Source organism: Martes martes, assembly GCF_963455335.1.
Source record: "Martes martes genome assembly, chromosome: 17".
Taxonomy (NCBI): domain Eukaryota; kingdom Metazoa; phylum Chordata; class Mammalia; order Carnivora; family Mustelidae; genus Martes; species Martes martes.
In genome coordinates this window covers 48419177-48433718 of record NC_137905.1, presented here as the reverse complement: position 1 = coordinate 48433718, position 14542 = coordinate 48419177, and the positions used below count along the sequence as shown (strand labels likewise).

Below are 14542 nucleotides of genomic sequence, written 5' to 3'. Positions count from 1 at the left end.
ACACAGACACACACGCATGCAGACAGCCAGGGTCTCTATGGAATCCAAAAGGGTCCCCTGGAAAGATCTCACACTGTGTCATCCCCACAAATGATGGCACAGTGACATGACACAAGGAACACACTAGAAGTCCCAGAGTCACCCACACGTGTCACCCTCAGTGGGAGACTCACAAGGTCACTCCTGGAGGCAGCTGGAGAGGATGCCCAGCCCAGCTGTGTGCACACACAAACACACTTCCTCCAGGCCTCCCCATGAAAGAGGCCCAGCCCAGCCAGAGTATGGTACAAAAATAGTTTATTACAAAAGAAATCCAACCAAAATGCCTAATAATTTACATTGTTATCAGTGCCTGGCTACAGCCCATCTCCTCCACTCATCCATCTTGGTGGAGTGGGGGGGCGCAAGAGGAGTGACTATTCCCTGGTTCCAAACCAGCTCTGGGGGAGGAGAAGGAATCTGGGCGGAATTCCAGACAGGGGACTGGTGCCTGAGAATAACAGGGGTAAGAGTCCTGGGTGGGCCACAGGGCGGGAGAATATCTGCTCAGAAGAGGGGGCTTATGGGTAGATGCTTGTGCCTCTGTGCAAATCCTGGTCCTGGAGCCGGGGGGGAGGCAGAGTGAGGTCTTCACAGTTTCTAGGAGGGTTGGCCCCACGGGGCAGGGAGGCACCCCCCGCATGAGTCTGAGATCTGCCCCCCCCATCCCTCTCAGCTGCCTCCTGGAGCTGGGGAGGGGGGCATCGGCCGGCCAGGGGCTCGGAGGACCCCAGCGAAGGGCAGGAAGCCAGGCGGAGATGAGGGAGGAAGGAAGAAACTGGGGGGAGCCATGGGGAATCCAGGTGGATCCTTGGGGGGAGACTGGGAGGGTGACGAGGAGGGTGACGTAGAAAGGAGACCTGTGGGAAGAAGAGGGGGGTGGGAGTCATGAGCCACAGGACCCAGACCCACCGGGGCAGGCGCTCTGGGGGCCTGGGGGAGGAGCAGCTGGGGTCCTGGACGGCTCTGGGGGAGGAGGGGCTGGGCAGTTGGTGGCCGGGAGCTAGGTTCTCACCGTTAGAGCTGAGGAGGCTGCTGCTCTCAGGGGAGGTGGTGGCACTGCGCTCTGGCGAGGGCTCTGGCTGTGATGCCGGAGCAGGCCGGGTCGCCTTCCCCCTCAGGATGTCGATGACCTGCAGAAGGATGGAAAATGGGGGTCAGCACCAGGTTCCTCCAGCCCACACTGCTCTCGCTCTCTCCGTTCTCTTCGTGCACGGGGTCGGCTTTTGTCCCCGTGTCCGGCGTCAGAGCTCGCTGGGACCCACGGGCCGCCCCCTCCCCCGCGCGCACCGAGATGTCACATTCACGCGGGCCGGCCTCGGGCAAGGCCCCCCCAGAGCGCACACTCACCCGGCGGCTGCGCGCCACCATGAGCGGCGTGTCGTTGTGGCAGTTCTTGAGGCCGCTGTCGGCGCCGCTGCGGACCAGCGTGCGCACGAGCGGGAGGAGCCCGCGGCCGGACGCCGAGTGCAGCGCGGAGCTGCCCGAGTACATCTGAGCGTTCACGTTGGCGCCGTGCTGCGGGGCGGGAGGGACCGGTCAGGACCCCCACCGCCGGGCGGGACGCGCGGCGGATGGGGCGGGGCCAGAGGAGGGGCGGGGCCGGGGTGAGGTCCGAGCAAAGGGCGGGGGACCGAGGCTGGGGTCCCCGGACGGAGGCCAGGATCCGGGCAGGACTAGATCCGGGATGGGTGACAGAAGGACGAAAGCCAGAACCCAAGGTGGGCCGGAGCGGGACTGAGCAGGCAGGGGGATCAACCCGGGCTAGACACCGGCGGATCCGCCCGCGGTCCCGGCCCGCCGAGGTAGGGGCGGAGTCAGAGAAAGGAAAGGTCCAGAGTCTAGGCGGGGCGGAAGGAAAGCACGCGGAAAGGGCCAAAGCGGGAAGGCAGGGTGCGCGAGGCAGGCGTTGCGCCCGCCCGGCTCACTTTGGGGGCGGGGAAAGAAAGGGAGAAGGTCCCGGACAAGAGGGGGTGGGTGGTGAAGCACAGGGTTGACATAACGAGGCGTAGAAGCAAGGGACAGATCTGGAAGTGTAGCAAGAGCGGGAGCCAGAGCAGGAAAGCAGGGTCGGTGCCAGGGACAGGGGTGACTGCTGGGCCAATGCTGGAGGAAAGGGTGGGTGAGAGGCCAGGGGCAGGGGCTGTACCCACCTGCAGCAGCAGCTGCACCATACTAAGGCTGTTGTTTTCCACTGCGTGGATGAGCGGGGAGCGGCCGCTTTTAATGTCCTGCAGAAGGGAGGGAAGGTCTTTGAGCCTTTCTAAGCTCTGCCCAATCGGCCCGCCAATATCCCAGCTGCTTGGTCCAGCATCCCAATCGGGCCAGACACTGGAAGCCCCACCCCACCCACTAGCACGGGCTCTACGTAAGTCCCGCCCCCTTGGGGTCCCGCCCCGCCCCCCAGCTCCTCTCGGCCCCACCCCCTTGGCCCGGGCCTGCTCACCACCGCATCGATGTCCGCACCCCGCTCCAGCAAGAGCAGAACGGCTTCGGGGCACTCCATGTTCACGGCCACGTGCAGGGCGGTGAGCCCTGCGGTACAGGAAGACTCAGTTAACCTGGGTCTGGGGCTGGACCTCAAGTCTTGCCAGACAGCCCCACCCGGCGCCGGGGTATGTGCTCACCATCGTAATTGCGGGCCTCCAGATCCACGGTGCCCGGGGCCGCGCTGTCCAGCAGGGCCCGCAAGCAGGTCGGGCTTCGGTGCTCACACGCCAGGTGGGCCGCCGTCTGGCCATGGCGGTCCAGTGCCATTGGGCTGGCACCAGCCATCACTAGCAGCCGGACCACAGATGGCAATGTGGTGATCACAGCCAGGTGTAGTGGTGTCTGGGGGGCACAGAGACTGTGAGGGACCTGGGCCTTGCCCTGTGTCCCCGTCCTGACCGCCCCTCCCCCCCCCCCAGCTCCAGTTTTATTCAGGGGACCAGAAATCTGGAGTCAGTCCTCTGTCAGATTCAAGAGTCAGCACCCCACCACCCCGAGCTCCTAGGACTCAGGAATCCAGACCCTCAAGCCTCTCTTCCATCAGATCCAGGCCCCCAGGCTCACCTGCCGCAGGTTGTTGTAGATATCCAGCTCCCGGCCCCCATGCTGGAAGAGGCTGACCAGGCGGTGCACGGCTGCCAGATTGCCCTGGACCACGGCGATGTGGAGTGGCCTGGGGTGGGGAAATCACAGGCGTCAGGGGCCGGTCACCTCTCACCGCCACACACTTTGCTAAGTCCAACACGCGCCGGCTACTTTGGAGTGTATACAGAATCCAACCACTCTTCTGAAGGCTCACTCCCTTCATCCCCGTTCAGCCACCATCGCCCTCCCTCCTGGACTGTTCCCTCCTCACTGGCCTCCCTGCTGCCTCCCACCTCTGCCCCACTGTCTTGTCGCCCACCTAGCAGCCAGAGAGACCCTTCTGCAACCTCAATCTGGTCAAGTCCCCTCCCCTGCTCAGAACCCTCGGCATCAAGGCCGAACAAGCCCTCTGTGATCCTGCCTCCCCCTTTTCAATCCATTTGGACTTCTCCACCTGCTCCCTTCACCCTTCTCAGCGTCCCTGCTGTGCCTCAAACGGGACAAGCGCACTTGCTCGCCTCCTAGAGCCTTTGCGCTGGCTGTTCCTCTGCCTGGAAGAGTCACTCCCACCCCCACGACCGCGCCTGCCCCCGCCCCCTCCTCTGCACAACCTGCTCTCATTTGGGCCTCTGCACAAATGAAATGAAATGAAGTGGTGTGGCCACGGCTCACTCCCCTTCCCCCCCCCCTGCTTAATTTTCCTCCACATCATCACCTGACATTGTACAGTTTTACTTGTTTCCTGTCTGAATCTCCCCTTCTAGAATGTCAGCGCCACCCAGGGCTGGGCGTTTTGTCTGCTTGGGTCCCTGCGCGGTGCCTAGGAGCGCAGCTGGGGCTGGGTAGGTGCCCCACAAGCATGCCCTGAATGAACGAACCCATCACGGTGATCCCTGGCCATCCTTGAAGCTGGCGAGTGTACCCCCCCTTCTCTCCCTGCCCCTGCTGCTCATCTGTGACCTGAGTGCCACGTTCTCTCCAGCAGTTGGGATTGCAACGCTCAGCCTCCAGCCCCTGAGCATTCACTTATTTGGAGGGATTTTTGCCCAAAGGGGAGGTGGGATATACTGGGACGGGGGGGGGGTCACTGCTCTGGACACCTGGGGCTGCACGACCCAGATTCTCCCCCCTCTTTCCGGACTGAAGGACTCACTCCGCCAGCTTCTGGGAAGCTTGTCGGCTCTCAGCTCTCTCTGGGAATTACCCTCTGCTGAAAAGCACTGCTTGTCCGGGTCATGAGCGGGGGACAGCTGCCATCCCATGGCATCCAGCGGCTGGTCAGTGCTGGCACAAAGGGCCTAGCTTTTTGGCCCCATCTCTAAATGCCACTACAGCTGCTGCATTCCCTGGGGGGAGGGGGTCAGCTAAGGCCCTGCTGCGACCCCCAGCAGTCCGATTTCTGCCTAATCCTGCTTCCTCCCCACCAGCCTTGATCTGGAGAAGTTTCGCAATACACTCTGGGCTCCTGCCCACAGCTGCCAACCTGTAAGAGCCAGGGAAGTCTGTGATGACTGTGTGTGTGTCTGGGGGCGCGGGAAGGGGCACGTGAACACTGAGCTTACAGGGGTGACTGCATACACACGGGCTGCACAACATTCTCCTGCATAACGTCTCCATTTACTAGAGCAACGACTTTCTCATCCACCACTACCGCTTACTAACCAGAGTCTTGCTAGGTAAAGCAGGTGAACAGTGGTCCTCCCCACAGTGGAACGTGCTTCCAGAATTCGCACGGTAAACCAGCTCCCTAAGTGCTTTGGTGGCGGGGGAGAGATCCTGCCACAGCTTCAACACCCCCCCCCGGCCCCCACCCCACTCCCCCGGAGGCTTTGAGGGGGTTAAGCAGGCCTGGGTGCAGACTGGCCTGCAACCCTCCCTAGCTGTGGGAGCGCCAGAGCAAAGTCACGTGGCCCTCCGCTTTTCTCCCCCAGACGGCATCGCCCACCAAGGGCTCTGCGGGTGAAATGGGGAACCTGGAGATCCTGATCCGTGAAAGCCAAATTTAAAAGGAAAATGTTGGGGGAGGGGCCGGACCTGGGCCGGGGGAGGGGGTGAGGGTGGGGAGGGGCCCGGAGAACGGCTCCCTTCCCTCCCTCCATCTCCCAGGAAGCCCAGCCTGGGTCCCTCTTGGGGCGGGCGGGGTTAAGTGAGGGCAGAGAGAGCGAATGATTTCAGAGAAACCGTCCAGGCCTGAGTTCCCATAAACGCGCGGGCTGCAGGGGGTGGGGCGGGGCTGGAGGAAGTGGGGACGGGAGGGGCGGCCCAGCCCTCGGACTTCCAGTAACAGGTCTGCTGGGCGGGGCTCCGCTTCCTGCTCCCGGGGGAGGGAAGCCTCCCGCCGGGGATCTACCCCGGCCACCCCCGGCACCCCCACTTCCATCCTCGCGTGGGGTGGAGGAGGGAGGCCAGTCAGAGACCCAAGCTTCCCCGGGGGGGAAGAACCCCAAGTTTTCCAGCCTAGGGGCCCCTCTGGGACTCCACCCTTCAGGGCTCAGAATCCAGCTGGCTCCTTATCCCCCATATCCTGGCATCCACCCCTGAGATCTCTTAGGGTCCGGTTATACGGTGCCCCAACTCCTGGCGGATACCAACTTCCCCAGTCCCTGTGAGTTACAAACCCCCAAGCTGTTCTGTACCCTGTTCCTTAACTTCCCCAGGGGTCAAGGAATACAGTACCCGGACCTCTGCTCTCTGGGACTCGGAACACCTCCCCTCTCTCTTGGAGGGAGACCCAGATCTCCAGCTTCCCGGTGCGGTACCGAATACGGTACCCGGACCTCTTGAGGGTCCAGATGCCCCGAGATTCTTGCTCTCTTGAGTCCCTAGAAGTCCAGGCTCCCAACTAAGCTTTGCTGCTTTGGGGACCCAGACTTAGCCTGTCCCCCTCCCCCACTCCCAGGCTAGCCAGCTGTCCATTCCGGTAAAGTCTTGGCCCCAGCGGAAGGGGTTAAGGTTAGACTGAACGCCGGGAGGGGGAGGCTGCGAGTGAGTGACGGCTGCTGACGTGGGGGAGGCAGAGCAGCTGGGCTGCGGTCAAGTTCTGCGGGAAGGGATTTCCCCCAACAGGCAGCTGAGGCTGAAGTGTTTGCTTTGGAGGGAAGGAGGGGGGCGGAGAGAGGGGGAGAGGGGGAGAGAGGGGGAGGGCGGGTGGGGCGCAGGATTTGAGATTGGTGTGCCAAGGTCGCCTTCTGCGCCCCGCGTTCACAGGCTGCAAACAAATCATCCCCCGGATGATTTTTTTTTGCAGATACAAAATCTATTTCGCTGATGACCCCAGAGGTACCCAGAGTGGGAGGAACTAGTTTTATTCAGCCTTTTAGATAGCTCAGACACTTTCTCCTGCTTAGACTCACGGAATGGCCCAGAAGCACCTGGGGAGCTCTCTGAGAACAACCTCTCCCCCCCACCAATCCCCTGTATGGGGGACCTACTGTGTGCCCGGCCGTTCTACGTTCTCCGCGCCTGTACATCGTTGCACTGAATCCTAATTTTGATAGTTCGGGTATGAGCCCCGATTTCCAGAAAGGGGCGCTGAGGCTCCGGGATATGAAGTCACCAAGTTGGCCAGTGATGGAGGACCCCCCTCCGGCCCCCCACTTTCTGCAGCAGTGAGCTTGTCCTCTCCATCCCTACCAATTCCCAGATAGGTGCTTTATAGAAGCTATTCCTTGTCTGCCTCACACACTTTCACACGCTGATGGTTCTTGTTTTCACGGGGGGGGGGTACTCTGGCAGAGAGGGGCTAGAAAGCGGCCAGCTGGAATTCAAACCCGGGTGGATAAAATAATAACGGGCACGGTCAAGGGTGTCGAGCGCTTACTGTGTGTCAGGCACAGAGCAGACCCTTTCCCTGCAGGGGTTCTCAGCAGCCTCAAGGGCATGTTCTCCAAACTGCCGGCGATCTATGGCATTTGTGAAATCAGTTTACAGGGACGGTCAACTTAATTGACTGACCTCTATGACCATGAAACAGTGGAAGAGACTAGAAGAGAAAATACAGAGTAGATTCCATCTAGGAAGGTGACTCTTGTTCTGGGCAATTTTTATTTCAAGCTTCTATGTGTGGATGTGTCCTGGGTATAACGTAAAGTAATGATGACAACAGTATTAAGTAATACTTATTGAGCACTTATAACTCAGCAGGCTCAGTGCTAAGAGCTTAACATGCGTAATTCACGTAACAAATCAATTGCTTAAAGATCTTTTGCATGTCTGGATTTCTTTAAAAATAATTTTTGGGTATCACTGGGTATATTTTATTATTTTATTTTTTAAAAGCGATCCCTGTACCCAACGTGGAGCTTGAACTCACGACCCCGAGATCAAGAGCTTGTATGCTCTACCAACTGAGCCCGCCAGGCGCCCCTTTCAGGTCTGGATTCTGATAAACATTTTGAAGCCCCCTGCTTCAGAAACAGTCCTGGGTGGTAAGGGCTCTTAGAGTGCCCATTTTCCAAAAGAGGATACTGAGGCACAGAGTGGGGGAGGGGAGACCTCACTCCAAGTCACAGCCAGCAGTGCAGAGGGGACTCTAACTCAGGCTAAGGGAACTTGAAAGCCCAAGCTGAGTGTCCCTGTGTTGTGGTGGGTGAGGTGGGGGGAGGGCTGGCTCCCCCATTTATGGGGGGGTGCTTTACTCACGTGTCTCCATCCTCATCTGCACGGGTGGCCACGGCGATGTCAGCCGACAAGGGGTGTTCCATGGAGCATACCATGGGGTACAGGGGTGTAGGCAGGTTCAGGAGAGGAAAGAGTGAGCCCATAGTCGGGGTGGGGTATATGGGCAGTAAATGTCCTGGACAGAGAAAGGACATGGGTGAGGCCAAGCCCGCAGACCCCCAACCCACCCCTACATCCAGGCCTTCGCGCCGGCTGTGTCACCGGCCCCTTTTTTAGGTCCCGTTGTCATTTCATACTGGGCCCCAAATGTCCAAGACAGACTGGTCTTCCACATCCTTCTGGGCTCAGGTGGCTTCCCCACTTCACTATCTCCCCCTAAGCCCTGGTCACTGTCTTTGTCACTTATCTCTTCACTAGTCTGCCTCCCCGTGCCCTACTAGGCAGAATCCCTTAAGGACAGGCCTGAACCCCATCATCACCCATCAGGGGGACCCCAGGGCCCGTTTACTGAGTAAATTTGTGACTGAAGGAGGTTAGGAATGGCTGAAGCACTGGGTGTAGGGTGTGGGGTGACTGTGGGGAGAAGGGTGGGTCAGAAGGAGAGAGGAGTGGAGTCAGACGCCAGACACCACGGCAGCAGTCAAATTCATTTCCACCCATCACACAGATGGGGAAAACTGAGGCCAGGGTTCTCATCCAGGGAATGGGAAAGGGTAGGGGGCAGTGGCAGGCTTCCTGACGCACACCCTGAGGCTTTCTAACTGCTGTACTCTGATGGGGTGGAAGGTGCAGACACTGGGCCAAAGTCTGGAAGCACTAGTCATGGGCTCTCTGCAGCTTTGGGGTCACTCAGCAGTGGGTGATGTGGGCACAGCTGTGGAAGGGGATCCCCCTCCCTTGAGACAGAATGGGGAGAATGGTGCTTGGCCTTCTGTCATCTCCTGATTCTTGAGGGCCCCCATCTGTGCACCCCCAAGTTTGCAGATCCTCATATCTCCAGTACCAGGCCTTTGTGCCCTGCAGCCTTTTGCCTGAATATCCCCCAAATTCTTCATCTTGGCCCTAAATCCTTCAGTCCCAGAATTCCCCCGTCCTGTCCCTGGTTCCTAGAACCCTCAACTCCAAGCCTTGACTTTGTGACCGCCTGACTTCCTGACCTCAGATGACACCTTGAGCCTGTGTTATGATCATACATAACTGGGTGCCCAGAACCCCAGATCTCTGTCCTGCTGGATCCTCAGGACCCCCAATGCCTGGGTCTGTTTCCTTGGATCCTCGTGATCCCAGATATTGGGGTGCTTAAAACTCCAACTCTGTTCTCCTGATCCCCACTGTTCCCTGATATCCTGGTTCCCGAGATTCTGATCCACTGGCTGACATCCCTAGTATGTCCTCTTAGAACCCGAGTCGCTGTTTCCCTAACTCCCTTTGACACCGCATATTTGGATGCCAAGAACCCCAATTTCTTCGGCCAGACTGCCAAGCACTAAGTCCTCATAATCCTAGATATCTGGGTTCTAAAAAGCATATGACTCAGTGTTCTTGGGACTACAGGCTCTGCCCTCTAGACTTCTAGAGACTTTCATACCTGTACTGCTAGGCACTGTCCCCTGGGTCTGCATATCTGTGGCTCTCAGACTTTGGGCTCTGTCCCTCAGGGCTCCCTGGCACCCAGCGTCCTGGGACCCCCATATCTGTGTCCCAAGGCACTGCTCCCGGATGTTCCCATAACTGTGTCCCTGGGACCTCAGGCTCTGCCCCCTCCCAGCTCCTCAGGAATCCCATATCTGTGTCCTTGGGATTCTGTCCCCCAGCTTCTCGGCTCCCTGGGAGCCCCTGTATTTGCGTCCTGAACTCAGTTCCCTGGCTCTGGTGACCCTATGTCCTGTCTGACCCCCACCTGGCCAGGATCCTTGGGAGCCACTCACCCTGGTAGTAAAGCGCCTCTGGCCGGGCCAGTCCGTGGGGGGCCGCAGGGACCGCCGGTGAGTCGGAGCTGCAGCCTAGGGGATCCGGGGGGACCACGGGGCCCGCGGCACCGCGGGGGGCGGCGGGTTCCGGGGAGGGTGCGCGCAGCGGGCGCTTGCGGAGGGGCAGCGCGGCGCCGGGGGGCCCGGCGGCCTTGGGCCGGGTGCGCAGGTCCACGGGCCCCTCGTCCATGGCCCCCGCGGGGCATCGGGGCATGGGGCCGCCGGAGACGGCGGCCGAGCAGGCGGCCGGAGCGCGGCTCGGCTCGGCGGCACGGGAGGGTGGCTGCGCCGGGCGCCGGGACTTCCCCTGCCGCCGGCTGAACTGAAGGGACTTTTGTCGGCCGGGGCGGTGCCGGTCGCCCGCCTCCCCGCCCCCGGCCCCCCCGGGGCCACCCGTCCGCCCCAGGGGTTTCCTGGACCCGCCGCCGCTCCCGTCGCCTCGCCGTGCTGCTCGCCGAGCGTCCCGCCCGCGCCGCGCCCCGCGCCCGCCCCCTTCCGACCCCGCGGCGCCCCCGGCGGCTGGGCCCGGGCGGGGGGCGGGGGTGTGGGGGACAGGAGGCGGGGTCAGGCGCTGGGGGTCCCCACCCCTGCGGCTGCGGGCCTCTCTCAGTCGCCGCCTCAGTGTTTCGGTGTTTCTGGCTATTTGTCTCCCTCTCTGTGCCTCCGAGTCTGTGACACTGTCTCTGACTCTCCCGTTTGGATGGGTGTCTTCCTGGGTCTCGGTCTGTCTCTCTCTCCATGTGTCTCTGTCTCTGTGTCTCTCTCTGGTCTCCCTGCCTCTGTCTCTCTTGTGTCTGTGTCTCTCACTATCCCTCTTTTCTCGAGTGGTTGTCTGCCCTCAGCCTCTCCCCTAGGGTGGGATTCCAGGAGGCCCTGGGCTCACTAGGGCGCGGGTTCGAGTCCCGACTCCCACTTCCTCGCCGGGTGACCTTGACCAGGCACTTCCCTTCGCTGAGCCGTTTCCTCTGCGGGAGGAGAAAAGACGCACCTAGGTCAGGGACTGCTCTCGGCAGGCGCCCAGGCACTCTCCCTCTGCCTGCCCTCTCGCCATCTCTGCCTCCTCCAGGTGTCCCCACGGTGGATCTGAACTTCGCTGGGGTGTGGGGTACGGTGGGGAAGTGCACAGAGAAACACTGAATGTACCTCCCTCTGAGGGATCCCTGCACCCAGCCCGAGCTTCTGGGCGAAGAGATCGTGAGAGACGAAGGGAAAGAGAGACAGAGAGATAGCAAGAGAAGCGGAGACACACGACCAGAGTCAGGGCGACCACAGCCCCGGCCGGGGTGGGGGTAGGGGTGGGGATGGCCGTCTGGCTACCCCTTCTCCCCCACTTTCCCTTCCCCTCCGGGTGGGGTTGGTGGGTGGGGAACAGGCCTGGCGGGTTGGGGGCATGAGTCAGAGGCAGGCTGGTGCTGGTGGGCGGGGAGGGGCAGAGGCGGGCCTTTCCCGGGTCCCCTCCCCTATCGCCCTTCTCTCCGCCCCGGGGCGGGACCCTAGCGGCGCGGGGCTTTCCCGGATTTCCCTTGAGGCGGGGCCGTCGCTGGGGTTGCGTCCGGGTCAACGAGTTACTGGAGGCCAAGGGGGAGGCTTTGGGACGTGGGGAGGGGGGAGCAGAGGAATGGGGGCTGCACCACGGATCTGTCCAGGAGGCACGCAGGTCCCCCTGGTTCTCTTTGTGTCTCCCCCGTCTCTGCAACTCTGTCCCTCCATCCATCCCTGGCCTCTCTCTCCCCGTCTCCGGCCCCGCCCCCTAGCTCTTTTTGTCTCCCAATCTCTGTGTCTCTGTCTCCCTAGCAGCGTCTCTCTGGGACCCTGAAAGTCGGTGTGGGGCCCCGGTCCCCAGGAAAGGACTTTGCCCAGGACTCCAGCTCCACCCCGGTGGATCTTTAACCAGCGATGTGAGGAGCAGCTGTTGGCAGAGAGAGGCCTCACCCCTTCCCCCTTCTCTCCTTTCTGCCTCTTTCTGGGTACCCCCCCACTCCTCCTTAGCCCCTGTAATGGGGAAACATCTAGGGGCAAGGCCTGGGCCCAAATCCACCTCCACCTCTTGCTCCCCGTGGGAACTTAGACGAGTCCTTTGTCTCGAGACTCAGTTTGGTCTTCTCTCAGATGGGGCCAATGTCATCCCCTGCCTCCCCATGTTGGGGTCGCTTCAAGTGAAGGAATTAGGTTGGATAGTTTCGGGGCTGCTGTTCTCATCTACTCAGACCTCGCCTGTGGGGACTCTCAGATGGCAGACAGGTCCTGTACCGAGCCCCGCCCCGCTGCACAAAAGGGGAAGCTGAGCCTCAGAGGGGTGGGGCTTGTCAAGGTGGTGACCCTAAGCGGTCGGGTTGGAAGGACACCCAACTTCCTCCTACTCCCTGTCTCCCTGTAGCAGGTAGAGCAGTGGCTTTGGGCCTAGGCAGGACTGGTGGGGGTGGTGTCTGCACTTGGCCCAGAGAGGGGTTGGAAGGGCTGAGAGAGAGAGTGCTGGGGGTTCCTAGACTGAGGATGATGAGGAATAAAAGTCTGATGGAGGAGGCTCTAAAGGAAAAGAGAGGTCTGAGAGAAGTAAATGGTCTAAGGGAGCGGGGGGGGGGGCAGGGAGAGAGAAAAGGTCTGAAGGAGGAAGTGAAGGGATGAGGGAGAGGAGGAATGTCTGAGGGAGGAGGGTCTGAGAGAGGAGAAGGAGGTCTGAAGGAGGGGGCACTGTCTGAGAAAGTGTTAGAAGGACCAAGTGAGGAGAGCAGCTCTGAGGGAGGAGGAGAGAGTTGGTGATGGTGTGTGTGTGTGTGGGGGGGGAGTTCTGAGGGAAGAGGAGACTTGAGCGTGAAGACCTGAGGGTCTGAGGATGGAAAGCAAGGTCTGAGGGAGGAGGAGCATTTTGAAGAAGGAGCCTCCCTGGGGGCAGAGGGAAGAGAGGCGAGTTTGGGACCAAGCAGGGACTGAAGCAAGGGAACAGAAGGGAGGCCTGGAGTCAGCCCCGCCCCGCAGCTGTCTAATTTCCCAGAATCTTCTACCGCTCAGGAAAGTCCCAGCTCCCACAACCGCCTCCCTCCAGTGTCGGGAATGGAGGATGCGGAACCAGGATGGCTGCCCCCTCCTTTCCCCCCTGGCTCCCTGTGCCCCAGGCGGGGAGAACTAGGGTCTCCCCTCTCTGGGCTTGAGCTCTGGAGGCCCCCTGCTGGCAGGGGCAGTCCCTGGACGAGTCCCAGGAGCTTCCCAGAGAGAGCTCGGAAGTCCTACAGCGTGTCTAACCACTTTCCCTCATGCAGGCCGCCCTTTGCGTCCGTCTGTCCCAATCTTTCCCAGCTTCCTACTGCTTCTTCCTTTCTCCTCCCCACCACCCCACATCCTTCTGGGGACGGAAGAACCTAGGCTGTACCTGTTCAAGGCCCAGCTGGAAGGCTGTGCACCTGGGGCAGCTTCCTAGCTCTTGGGGGCTTTCTGGAGGGGAGGATGGTACTTGTCAGACCCTAGGTTCCCATGGGCTTAATTCCTGGGCCCTTTTCTGCCCCAGTTTTTGCTCCCAGCTGAGGTCTGGCTGCAAGTCCTGTGTTCTGTCCTCATTAGCTGTGAGACATCCACGCATTTGCTTAATGAACCCCATGGAACCACAGCTTCCTCATTCACAGAACAGACTGGATCAGGAAACTGATGCTTCCACGCCTCAGGGCCTGATGCATAGGAAGGACTGGGCGCCAGGGGGCTTCAATTATTATTATTAGTCTTATTATAGCCATAGGAACCATGATCGTTATTATTATTATCAATTAATCACAGAGTCTCAACAGCAGGACCCGTTTCATTGAGGAAATTAGGATTTCCCTATGCTAGGCTTGGAGACAGGCGTTTGAGGCCCGGCTCTGCCATGTGTTCGCTGTGTGACCTTGGATAGGTGGCTTTCCCTCTCTGTGCCTTCGTGGTGGCTTTATAGTTAGGGTAATGAGAGCTCCTGCCTCACAGGATTGCTGCTGAAGCTGGCTGACCCCAGGTGTGCAGAAGGAATGAAGGAATGCGTGATGTCTGTTCTTGTCTCCATAGTGCCTGCCCTTCCTTATCACCCCTCTCCATCCAGAGGTGAGACAAGATGGGCTCATTCACTCTGGGCTGAGCTCCCACTAGGAACTGGCCCATTCAATCCTCGTGCGGTCTCGTGAGGAAATCCAGCAAAAAGCCCCATTTTACAGAGAAAGAAACAAACACCAAGGAGGGAAGTCACTGCCCTAGAGTCTTATGACAAGGGACGTTGGAGTGGAGGGAGGATCGAGATTTTCTGCCAGGTCTCTGTGTCCCCAGCACCCTGATGGCTGCACCTGCTGACCTGGGAGGGGCAGCCGGCCCCTGGAGACCGGTTAGAGACCTCTCCTCTCTAACTCCAGACCCTTCCCTGGGTGGGGAGGATGTAGAAGGGGAAACTCAGACACAAAAAGGCAAAGCTGTGGTCAGAGATTTGCCGGGATTATGGTCTGTCTGCAGGCTCCTCTCCTGCCTCCAGGCACAGGGAGGGAGGGAGTGAAGGAGGTCGAGCTGATGGAGGGAAGGTCGCCTTGTAGCAGGAAGATACAGATTCCAATTTAAGAGAGGTTTGGGGAGAGCAAGCAAAATTACAGGCAGAGGAAAACAGACCTGAGGCAGGAGCTGGAGGGCCCTGCCCCAGGTCGCACGGCTTTGGGTCTGCGGACACAGCTCTGCTCCCAGAGGCTGCCCCTACGCCACCCCAAGGGTTGGAATGCAGGCCAGCTTCCTGCAGCATGCTCCGTACCTCCTGGTTCCTCCCCACCCTGGGGCCTTGGCAGCTTCTGGAACCCCTGGCACCAGGCAGGATCAGCTCATCTGGGGCCTTGGCCAAGACT

At 60.2% G+C, this 14542-nt stretch overlaps 1 protein-coding gene across 1 annotated transcript; it reads right to left on the bottom strand.

Annotated features, from left to right (window-relative positions):
* Positions 1-281: 281 nt before the first annotated feature.
* BCL3 (BCL3 transcription coactivator) lies at positions 282-10007 on the bottom strand. Its single transcript, XM_080829607.1, has 9 exons — positions 9663-10007; positions 7756-7909; positions 3094-3202; positions 2667-2871; positions 2486-2574; positions 2193-2270; positions 1390-1557; positions 1055-1172; positions 282-899 (listed from the first exon to the last, which is right to left on the bottom strand). The coding sequence occupies exons 1-9, from the start codon at positions 9916-9918 to the stop codon at positions 712-714; spliced, it is 1365 nt and encodes a 454-aa protein (XP_080685733.1). The 5' UTR covers positions 9919-10007; the 3' UTR covers positions 282-711.
* Positions 10008-14542: the final 4535 nt, after the last annotated feature.